Source organism: Chiroxiphia lanceolata, chromosome 4, assembly GCF_009829145.1.
Source record: "Chiroxiphia lanceolata isolate bChiLan1 chromosome 4, bChiLan1.pri, whole genome shotgun sequence".
NCBI lineage: Eukaryota > Metazoa > Chordata > Aves > Passeriformes > Pipridae > Chiroxiphia > Chiroxiphia lanceolata.
This window is the reverse complement of record NC_045640.1, coordinates 33,694,664-33,707,184: the sequence shown is the minus strand read 5'-3', so window position 1 is coordinate 33,707,184 and position 12,521 is coordinate 33,694,664. Positions and strand designations below refer to the sequence as shown.

General features: G+C 36.8%; 1 protein-coding gene across 1 annotated transcript in view; it reads left to right on the top strand.

The window, feature by feature from the left end:
- The window catches only part of SNX25 (sorting nexin 25), a 72,494-nt gene that overhangs the window by 30,950 nt on the left and 29,023 nt on the right, over positions 1 to 12,521 (top strand). The window contains exon 6 of the mRNA XM_032686535.1: positions 5,176 to 5,246. Coding sequence (XP_032542426.1) covers positions 5,176 to 5,246 — 71 coding nt within the window. The remainder of the gene's footprint in view (positions 1 to 5,175; positions 5,247 to 12,521) is intronic.

Below are 12,521 nucleotides of genomic sequence, written 5' to 3'. Positions count from 1 at the left end.
TCAAAAAAACCACCACTGAGCTCCTACATATCATGAGTTTGTTTGATCTTCCTGTTTTCTAATGCAAATAGCACCTGGTCACTTTCATGCACATTCCAACCCCCATCTCATCTCTTTCTACTTATGTCTTTAATCTTAATATAAGATATTACTTGTATGTCAAACCTGCTTGCCCAAGAACCAGTGTTTTATGCTTGCCTTATCTTTATAGCTGAGCTGATTTCTGAGATATATGAAAGGATAAGGAACAAGTGATTGGGAAGCAGGGAATGGAGATACTACTGTTTTAGAACCTCTCTAGATGTCCTTGAGTTGGTGTTGCTGAGCAGAGCAAAGCTTTGGAGGGCTACTGAAACCATTTCCAGAGTGTTTGTCCTAATCTCTTACTACCAACCAGGACTGGCATTTCTTCCCAACTCCCTTCTGTTGCTGCTGCAGGTCAGCTTTGTCTTCTTAAATGGCTGTAGCAACAGCTGAAATACATAGGCATATCAACATTATTTGGTGCATTCTGTGTCATCTGTTGTGACTCCGAACTTCCATTAGAGTTGGCTTGATCAGGCCAAGAAATGGCTAACCAAGATGAAGCATGTGGACTGCATAAAAACATTGTACTTTCTCTTATTCTTGTCTTTGATTCTGAAACCACTTGCATTTCTGAGATAGGAAAATACATTTAGATGATGGTGAAATGATTCTGTTGCTTGGCTACTTATTGTTCATCTGCTGTAAAATTTGCTCTTTACTCTGGGACAGTGTGTCTTTCCTGAGAGCAGAAATTAGTCTCTATTAGACTCTTCCTAAAACCTAATTGACATATTTATTAGCATAATCACACTAATGGATCTGCTTGCTTCAAAAGAAACCCAACTCTTCTGTTGTTGTTGTTCAAGCACATTAATGCTCAATGTGTACTCTTTTTAGCTGATAGGTCACTTGAAATTGTGTTCTGCAATACCAGAGAGCAGGTTTGCTTTATGAAATAGTGTGGTTTTGGCTGCACTTACGTTTTAACTTTCTAGCCTGTGGAGTCCAACTATCATCATTTTGAAACGTGTTCCTCTACACTCTACAAAATGTTGATCAGTCTGAGCCTGATCAGTATTTTAATAGAAAATGTCTGAGAAAATATATCGTCTTTTTGAAGAGAAATAGTATTTGATTTTGGAGGCATTGTTCTTCCTTCCTCGTTTTGTATAAAACCAGTCTCTGAGATGGTGGCTAAAGAGCATTTCGCTTTGGGAGAAGGTATTCGTGTTCTATTTGGGCTCCAGCACTGTGGGAACACTCAGAGAGAGATGGGCCAACCTGTAGTCATCTCAAATTTGTGTAGTATATTTAGCGAAGATTTCATGATTAACCAGTGACACCTTACAGATTTGCATCAAGAAAACCAAACAGTGGTCCCTATATGGTGTATGGATTAAAAAAAAAACTAAATTAGTTGTAATTCTTCATGAACCACAGGGAAAATCTATCAAGAAGGAGTTAGAGGAAGAAATAAATAAGCTGCTGTGTAATTATCACTGAGAAGCACAGGAAGCGTCTATTGGAGTGGTGGGAATGGGAAAAATGCTTCCAGTTTTCTTCTTACAACAAATAAATTACTGGCATTGTGTACATAAATAGGTTTCCCAGTTAGATGCTATTCTGGGTAATAATCTGTTCATCAAGAATTCCTTTCCTTGCTTTTATTTGGCAATAATTTTTCAGTGCCTATTTTAAACCATGCATGGCATTCATGAACTGTAAGCCTCCTCCTGTTACTGCTCATGCTGTCACCTAACATTTTGGTAAAGAAGAGAGATAAGTAGTAGCAATTTTCTGTGTAGATTTAGCTTTGATGGAAATTTATCCCAAGGCACTACAGCTGCTAGGAAACTCATTATTTTTGTTTGAAACTTTCTTGCCATGCTTAACTTTGCAGATTGATTACTATCTATTTAATAAAATAAACATGAAATACCTTACTCAATTCAAAAGGCCATGAGACACTGATAAACATTTCCTGAGACTCTTGACTGACCACAGTTGAGAAGGCATGGACTCCTGGGTGCTCCTTGATGTATGCACGTGAGAGCACTCAAGAGAAGTGCCATAAGGCATCTTTCCAGACTGATTTCATTAACAAAGTTTTGCTAGACTTTCTTGTGATTAAAACCAGGTATTTGTGGTGGGGAAAGCAGGGAAAATCCCTGGCTGGATCAGTGGAAACCTCTGGGTGAAGGGTGTGTGTTGTTCTTGGCCAGGAAATCAGAAAAGAGAGAGAGGCTGTGTGGATCTCCTTGTAAGCAAGTGTAAAGCTCTCTGCCATGCAAATAGCTCTCCCTGAAAGGATAATAATGGTACGGGGATTTTCTAAATCTTGTTTTTCTCCTAGCTTGGAAGCATTATTTTAAGAAGAAATATTGTATTGATTTTCTGCATTTCTTTTATGACTTTTATTTTAGAACTTATTTAAATGGTGCAGGAACGGCTTTTAATTTTGGAGATACTTTTGAATTTATAGTTTGTTAGTATCTGTAGTGGGCCTCTAATGTTCGGTCACTTTATTGCTTAGCAGAACTTATCTCTATTGTTTTTGTTGGAACGTCCCTTTCATAAAAATTAATTTGCTGATTTATGAGGAGCTATTTTGTCCTTTTTTTTTTTTTCTGTCATAACTTTGTCTTCTGAAAACTTGAATTTGTTTGGGGGAAAAAACCAAACGAACCAGTGAAGCTTTCACAGAAGGAATCACTGTATGGTTATCTATGATTGTCCTTCAAACTCACTCTTCATAATGTTTAATTTCTTTATTGCTTGTCATGAAGGGAGGCAACTTTTATTCCTGTGTTATTAAGTTTTCACAAAGTGTGTTATCCCTATGTCTTTGAAGAAGAAAAAGTTAAACAGTGAAATTTCACCTTCATTTCCCCTTAGATTGAAGTTAGCATGGATTAATTGGAAATCTGCTACAAATAAGAAAAGATGAATTCTTCCACATCAGCTGTGAAAAAAATTTACTTTCTCTGTCAGAAAAAGACTAAAGATAAAAGACACACTGAATTAAAAACATAGTTGAGAGCAAATAGTGATAAGGAAATAAACTGGTGGATAGTTTTTCTTCTGCTTTCAAGATCACCATTCTATTTATTTTGTTATTTATTATTACAGCAGCAAAAGATATTCATGGTAAGAATTCATTGTAAGAAAGACCATTATTACTGGCTCTATATCATCTTTCATTTAAGAAATGAGGGAAGGGCATGAATATGATAAAGAATAGGTAAGAGGTAAAAGTAGGAAGGTAGAAGTAATGTGGATGTGAGGCCATGAATGGTCCAATTTATCAAGTGCAATCACTTCTTCAAAGTTAAATTAACACATCACATTTAAAAATTTCATAGATGTTTGGTCATCAACACCACTAGCAGCTAGAATATTTGGAATAGACTTTAAAGGAGAAAGGGTCATGGTCTGGCAGTGTATCTAGGCTAGTGTTTCTGTGATGCAGTGTTGTACAGCAGTCTCATCGAGTATTTACAGCCAGAGCCCAGCACTTAGAAGGAACAGACTAAATAGTATCTTTGAGGATGTAACTCAGAGCATCTCCCATACTTAAGATAATAGAATGAGGAACAGGAAAAAAAAAAGAGATGCTGTGTTATAGTATTGGTATTGAAAACATGTAAAACCATGAATGTGAACAAATGAGAGTAAATTTAGAAGGAAAAAGGTTGCAAGATAAAAGTGGAAACTACCTTCCATGTGCAGTATTTACTTGATTCTCTGTACCTGGTTTGATAAATTTGTAATATTTACAGTTACCCTACAACACCTGAGAGAGGTGAATGAGTGTTGTTGCAGTGCATTTACAGGTCACATAACCAAGACATCAGAAGTCCAAGTGAGCTGCCCTGAATAATTTGGGAAGTCTGTCTGAGCAGGGAAATAGCTGTGGGACTTCTAACACGCCAGAATGCCACTCTTACTATGGGGTTGTTCTTCCTCTGGACTTGGCAAGAACTGTGGTGGTGGATGGAAACAACCAAGATAGAGTAATGGCAAATGGAAATAGGGTTAGAAAAATTAAAGTTTTGCAAACAGATTTTCAGGTTTCAACTTGATAATTGAAGGATTTGGGTAGACTAAAGATTACTGCAGAAAAAAAATTAATTCTGGAAGTGTAGTTGTGAGTGAGTGTATACTGTGTGTCTGTAGAAAGAGCTGGAGACAATCAAAATCCTAAAAGAGTTATAGGAGGCAAGAGAAATTGAGGAAATTGAGTGATGTTGGTGAAATAAAGGTTTATGTGGAAGAAGGGAAATATTTTTTAAGGATCAGAGGTTCTTTCTTAAATGGACAAAAAGTAGTCACAGAAATAGCAGCCTTTCCAGGAGCTTCAGCTTTCATCTAGGAGTTAACTTGATAGTTAGCAAATTCACTATAATACTTGCTTTCTTACCAGTATTAATAGCTACCAAAGTAAGTGCACTGAGAAGAATTTGAATGTTTGTTATGACCAGGTCTTTGACATTTATGAAAGGTTTGACTGACAGTCATTTTCTTTGCTGAGTGCATAGTGCCTGTTAGTTGAAAAATCAGTTTTACTTAAAATTCAGTTCGCTAGCTGCATTAATGGTCTACTGTTATGTGTAGTATAGTTTTAGGTAATAAACATGTTTTAATTATTCCTGGAGCATAGTACTTTAATGTTTTACAAGTTTTAGTGAAATTTTTTGCTTTTTCTAAGCTATATATGCTCCATATATGTATTGAGTCTATTAGCTGGAAGAACCTTACAGACAGCTCTTTACTTTTGAACTGAAATCCCATCCTAGTTTCCTACAGAAAGCTGACATTTAATGTTTAGAGTGTGACTTTACACTGTGTTTACTGAATATGAACTATCTGTTCAGTGCCAGCAGTTGAGAGAAAAGGGCAATATTATTGTTAGTTGGATGTTTTCTTTTTGTTTCAAGATAATGTTTTTTCTCTACTCCATGTGCACATTGCTCCTTGGGTTGCAGGTATACTGAGAAATTAATCTGTTTCTAGGTGAGAAGGAGCTGGAAGTGTTTTGATTTTTATTAATTCTGAAGTACTGTATGAGAAACACATTGTAAAAAATTAATACCATCTTTTCTTCTTTTCTCCCTCTTCACCCTTATTCCCTACTGTTTTTAAAACTAGGTATCAAATTGTAGTGGAAATAGTTCAGGCAACCACAATCAGCAATATTCCCCAAATGAAGAGGCAGAAAGGTAAGATTCCATTTTGCTAAGTCACATCTGTTGTTTTCATTTTGAAAAGCTGTTTGAACTCCCGACATACATATGCAATCAGTGTGTGTGAGTTTTTTAGACAGATTTTAGGAATGCTATGTCTTTAGTATTTCACATGTTTCATTTGTCTGAATCTTCCAGTCTTCCAGAAACTCCCATGGTGTGATTATCCCCCTACCCTGTCTTCGTCTAAGCTGATGGATCATGAGAAAGGTCATATCTATGATGCATTTTTTTTTTTTTTTTTTTTTTTAAAGCTTGCTGCAGCTAGGATTTCTGGCATTACAAATTCATATGCTGAGAATCTTGTTTCCTCTTTCTTTTTCATACAATCCATTCTTCAAAGTTTCAGTCTGTTCTCCTTTCAAAACACAGAAGAAGGAATGGTACAACATAATTCAGTCAGACTTTATTTTGACTCTTCATTTTTGTGTTACAATAAAGAGTACTCTTAAATCCTTCCACAATGTTTTGGAAATATCTGCCTTTTTAAAAGCACATGCATCTTATATTTGTACTTACATTTATTATATATACTGCTTTTATGGTTCTCGAAATGTAGCAAAACTATGGTATATCTTCAGGGGATGATACTAATGGCAAAATTACAGACCAGATTTTTGCTTAGACAAATAGACTTTGTTTACATTCGAAAATAGAGCTGAATGTTCATTCCAGTAGGATATGTTGCTTATTGCAAACTAAGATAAAAGGAAAAGTAGGCACTGGTTTTGATTCAAGTGTACATTATAGATATTGGTATTAATATTTCTCAGATGAAAGTTAACTTAATGAAAGTCTGTTTCATAAAGTAATAAAATGAAAACAGGGAACTTAAGTCTGAGTACATTATGAAAAATCAATCTTGCTAAGCCTGTATTTCCATTTGTGCTGCCATTGGTCTTTTTGAGACAAGAATTGATTTGGGGAATATTTTTATACAGTTTAGGTTCCTACAATTAATTACTGTCTCACTCTTCTCTGTCTCACTTGATTTCATCTATTTAACTATCCAGTGTTCTAAACCCTGAACAGAAGATGTTTTTTCTGAAGCTACAAGTGTCTGGTACTGCAGAATAGATACAAAAAGATTATAGATCTGTTTCCACTTATTCTATGGTGAAGTTGGTTCTGCATTTTTATGGGTTCTTGACTTCTATCCATATTTTAAAAAAAAAATCCAACAGAAATTGCACTAGCCGGTACATTGAAGTTTTGTGTTATGGTATGGACTTTTATTATTAGTTCAGCCCTATGGCAACCTTGTATGTCATTTAAGGGTTGATTACCACTGCTGGCTATGTTAGCCAGTGGGACTATTGTGGCTAAACGTTTAATTTATTAAATAGCCAATAGTGATTCACATTGTGTCTCAAGAAAAAGGTGACATTTTTTTGCTTGACACATGTGGAACAGTATGTCCAACAGAGGCATGCAATACAATCTTTTTATAGTTCACACAAATTTAGGGCAGATTTCTAAGCCATTTCAGTTATTCCACTAAGGTTTTCATCTATCAAAAATGTTCAGGCTTTATCTATGTACAATAAACTTCAAGAGGGCTATCAAAACTGTAGGGGGTTAAAATCTAGTTCTGAAGGCTGTTCTGTGTCTTGTTTTTCCTGAAGTAGATAGAGACATTTTGCATAATATGCTAATGAATCTAATATGTTCCTGAATATTAAGAAGAAAAGATTAAAGAAAAAAGCTGTGCTACCTTCCTTAAAACAAACCAAAGCCAACAAAAAAACCCTAGCACAGGTCACTGCTAATACAAAGATTGTTGAAATCTTTCGAGAACAGACACTATTTAAATGTCACCTTTCGATATTTCTCTTTCTGGATGCTAGAGCCTAATGCTACCCCTGGATTTAATGGTGAATAACTAAGTGTAAGCTTTATGCAAAATGGAAGTGTGTTTCCACAGTCTTATTCTTTCTCTTTTTAATCTGTTCCCCCAGTACCTAGTGCATGTCTGCAATGATGTGTGAGCATGGGTGTTAGATGTATATAAGTCTCTCCTTTCCTACTAGTAACTGAGTTCTTGCTTTTAGTGTCGTGGGCATCTCTTAGCTTTGATTCCAGCTGGTGAGAGAGAGTCTTACTGGTAGCTATTTCCTTTTTCTTATGGCAAAGTAGTGTCCTGAAAATGTAACTGCTTCTTTAGTGCGTGGATGTTCAGCTAGAGCCAGCTGAACTTTGGCTGGCCAGCATTCTGTTGAGCCTGATGTCCACTCTCAAACTGTAAGAGTAGAGCAAGCATAGAATAATATGTACATGGATATAGAATCATAGAATGGTTTGAATTGGAAGGGACCTTTAAGGGTCATTTACTCGAACCCCCTTGCAATGAGCAGAAACCTCTTCAACTAGATCAGGCTACTCAGAGCTCTATCCACCTGAGTTTGAATATTTCCAGGGATGGGGCATCTACCACCTCTCTGGGCAACTTGTTCCAGTGTTTCACCACCTTCATTGTAAAAGACTTACTCCTTTTATCTTAAGTAAGTTGACCCCCTTTTGATTTAAAACCATTACCCCTTGTTGTATAGCAAGACGTCCTGCTAGAAAGTCTGTCCCCATCTTTCTTACAGGCCTCTTTTAAGTACTGAAGGGCTGCAATCAGCTCTCCCCAGAGCCTTCTCTTCTCCAGGCTAAACAACCTCAGTTCTCTCAGCCTTTTCTCTTGGGAGAGGTGTTCCATCCCTCTTATCTTCATGGTTCTCCTTTGGATCTGCTCCAACAGGCCCATGTCTTTCCTGTGCTGGAGTCCTCAGAGCTGAATGCAGGTGGGGTCCCACATGAGAGCCTCTATTATTTTGAGCCATGGGAGCTTTCTGAGTCAGTGTTTTCAATAGAAAAAGGTACAGCAAAAAACCTGGGGAGTAGTTAGTGCAACTTAAGTGGCCGTTACTCTGCAGCATTAAGTGCTTAGCTACTGTTTATACTACTTATGCTTTGCTTAGCCAAGGAAGCTTTGTGCAACTGCATGACTAGCAATAAATATGCCTGAGCAGGATTGTGTACCCTTGCTACTGGTTGAGGAGACATAATTAAGTCTCTAAAACTGACCAAAAATATTTCTTTTATAAAAGGATTAGGTGTCTATTATTAAAGGATGAGTAGACTGAGGACCAGGTTTCAGACTGATGACTTCTCATAGGAACTACGTAGTTATCTGACCTCTTTACTATTTTTATCTGGTGATACCAAAGTATGTGTTTAATGTTGGTGCCCAGCAGTGTTGGAAACTTGTTGGAAGGCTTGTTCCTCAGTAAGGACAGCATTCTTTACACTTGATTTAACTAGTGCTGGTGCCACCTATTGGCAAAATATTTAGCTGTTAGGGCCCTCTAATAAAATCAGAAAGTACTTTAAAGTACTTCTAAACATCATTGTATTAAACCCTTCGTAGTTAAAAAATGGCATGTTATAGGTTTTTTGGAGCAGTGCAGGCCACTGTAAATGGAAACTGTTACCTTGCATGCTGACACTGCACTGCTTTCCTCATTTACACTGGTACAAAAGCACAGAATCTGGTGTATCTGTGTATTTGCCTTACTTTTCCAACTGTGTCTTCCTATGTATAGTTTTCCAAAATGATCGCAATCACTAAAGCAGTGACTGTAGGAGAAGGCTAGAAGGCTTGGTTTTGGTGGTAGTTCTGTTTTTGTTTTGTTTTGTTTTTTAATTTGTGTTTATTTTTTCTTCCTATTGATATTTTCAGACAGTAACCTTCTATCGTCACATGTGCTATGGAAGAATCACATCTTTATACATCTTTAACTATAAAACTCTCTCCTCTTCTTATGTTTTGATAAGGATTCCTTCGAAGTACTGAACCAAATTTAAGCTAGATTTTAGGTATTTCAGTTTTGGTGGTTTTTTGGTTGTTTTTGGTTTGTTTTTTTTTCTTTGTTTTTTGTGGGGTTTTTGTTTGTTTGTTTGGTGTTTTGGTTATTTGTTTTTCTACAAAATTTATCTGCTAAAGATTTTGAAGGGCTAGAAATGCTTATCTGAAAATGTTTACTGCATTTTGATCTATTAAAGTCATTTGTAAGAAGACAAATACATGGATTGGGCATTGTAGTATGAATGACAGAGGATGTGAGTTTCCAGAAGAAAGAGTAAATCTTAATTTTTGTAAGGAAAATGTTTCAAACATACCAATCATGAAATAGCAACAAAAGTAAGTTGCTACAACTTGATATTTGCTGTAATATGAATAAGAAGCTGTTTAAATACACTAGTTCTAATTTTAAAACACATTTTTGTTTCTTCTCATACTGATATTGTATTACAGGATCCTACAAGAATTTTAGTAAGGATTTCTTATTACTAGTTGTTATTAAAACAAAGCCAAAACCCCATGAAGTCACATACCTTGTATCAGGGCAACACAGAGCACAGCTCTCAACAGATTTTCTTTTTTTTTCAAGGCATTTTTGTAAAGGGATTTGTTTGATTTGCCACTTAATTTTTTCTGCCCTCTACCTGACGTGACTTCACAGCATGACTGGAAAACACCCTTGGATGACTGAATGGGGCTGTTTTTCAGACACCACAGTGTAATCAACCCCAGGGCATCCCTGTTGAGAAAACTGCTCCTTTTAAAGCAGGGATTGTGAGACAGATCAAATAAGCAGCCATTTCTCTATAGAGAGATCTGCTGCGTTGCAGTAGATTTCTCCTGATAAGCCTTCCCACTGGGTGTCTGGATATTTGCTTTTATTAATGAAGCTGACAAGTAGCACAGAACCAGAACTGTCTGGTTAGGCCTCTCAGGTACTGTGGTTCTGAAAGAGGCTTGAATGTTCAGCTGTAAAAAGGGACTTTTTTTAGAAACTGGGGCTTCAGGCTAACTTGAGTGTGTGGGTTGTGATGTGTGGGTTTTGTCAAGATGATAATTTAGACTGAAATGAAATGGATACTTGTGTGTTTCAGTGGATTACAGATGCCATCTAACTTAACTATGACAAGACTGTATTATGATTCCTCCCCCCAGCTGCATCCGCCACACAGGGTTAAACATGCATATGCAATTAGTTTTGAATAGCTTTCTGGCAAGGCTTAAAGAGCTCATGCTCAAGCAGTTAGTGTGGAGGGAATCCATGTGGATGAGGGTAAAGGTTACAGATTCTAATTGTGGTAGATTTGTTTGTTTTGATTTGTGACCTTCAAATCAATTTTATAGAGGAAATTTTTCTTTCTGCTCCTGAGATTCTTTGTGTGTGCTACTGAGGGTAATGCGTCTTGTCCACAGTTGGTTTGGAGAGGTGCTCATCAATGGAAGAGGGAGGGAAGAGGCTGACTGCTGATACATGTGACCAAAGGGGATGCAAGGACTTAGAGACAGAGACTGTACGTGATGGATGTTATTTTACTGTATAGTACATACTGGCTCCCATGCTCAGAGTTACATTACTGCCACCTCAAAATCTCAAAAGCAGATTATGGTTTGAAGAAAACTAGTGATCCACCTAACCTTCCTCAGTTGAGCTAAAAATGTCCCTCCAGATTTCTGTTAGATTATATTTCGTGATGTGGAAGAGGGAAGTAATGTACAGTGTTTGTGCACACTTCCGTGCTGTCTTTCCTGCACTGTAACATGTTGGCCACATTCCATGATGGGCTGCTCCTCATCAGGCTCTTGTTTATTTGTGAGAGATGTCGCTGCCAGGCTTTACAGTGACTGTAAAGCCCTGTTTATCCATGGATCAGAAACAGGCTGGCAGTGTGATATTCATCCCTGCCCTGAGCGTTTCTTAGGTGGAGTGGCTCCTTATGGATATGAAGAACTGAGGTAAATGTTTTTGAAGGATCTTTGTTAATACAGTAATTAATCATCGGAAGCAGGTGGGATGTAGGGATCATTAATCTCTCCTGGATGCCTGCTGCAATCACAGGATGATAAGACTTCAGGTAAAGTAGACATGCTTACTTTGAGAACCCTCCAAGAATGCCTTGTTTTCACCAGAAAGGGTACTTACTGTTTTAAGAAGGCTGAATGATCATTGCATAGTACTGTTTGTGGGTTTTTGAAAGTGTGGGATTTCAAGTATGCATGTTGAGCCCAAAGCATTTAAGCTATTGAAAGAATTGAGAACTTCTAAAAATCATCTTAGTGTCAAGTGCAGGAGGGAAATGTTGGGGTTTAATCTTCACTTTAAACTACTGTTGATGTATTTGTAATAGCTGTAAATGTTTTTAATTGAGGGAGAGCATTCTTTTGTCCTAAGATCTTTTCCTTTCCTTTTCTCTCATTAATATTGGTACCTCTGGTCAGGGAACTGAAACACTAAATTAAATGCTCTGTTGACTTCCCTGTGGAGGTAACATGCCAGGAAAACAGATGGCTTTTTTTTTTTTTTCCTAGTAAAGTAATTTTATCATTTGCTTCAGTGAGTATTATCTCTGTAGTTCATTATTAGATGGCAACTCGTGTGCAAATGATGCTTATCCATTAAAACACTAACAGTATTTGAATTGGGAAGGATCCTTACCAACATAGATAGATACACACAGCAAGTAAAGTGAGATTGAAAGTATTGGAAAAGATAATGGGAGAATATCTGGACTTATATTACATGTAGAACTTCAGGGAGCTCCATGTACCTTGAGTTGTCCTTAAGTATGCAAATGACAAAACTTACGGTTGCATGTGGTGGTTACATGTGGCTTTGAGGGGGGGGGAAAAAGAATGAAAACAGTCCTAAAAGGAGAAGGTACTCTAATGTATTAGAAAAGTGTTTAAAATATATATTTTAAATAATTTCTGAGACACTTCCTTTTTCCTGTGTATGCATTCACAAACCCATGTGGTTGTTTCTTAACAGCAGCTGTTTTGAGAATTGAATGCTGCTTTCATCTAAATTATTTTACTAGCATTTGATATTTTGAAAACATAGTAGAATAGATCTTTACTGTTTATCCCTGAGCAATCAATTAATCCGGAGCCAAGTACAACTCATGTACTTTGCTGCCGAGCAATAGTTGCAGCCCAAAAAACCAAGAGTGTTTTCATTGAACAAGAGGAAAATAAAATCAGTGTATAAATGTGAATCAGTTGTATCCTCATTTCAACACAATAGGGTTTTATCTACTTTATCTGCTGCTGCTTTTTTTAGACCCTGGTAATTAGCTGAAGAGGCTGGAATGTAGAATACACAAATATTACACTGGTTATTACTAAGTCTAATTCAGCTATCATCTTCATGTTACTTCACTTTCTAACAGTACTGTGCAGTCTTGACA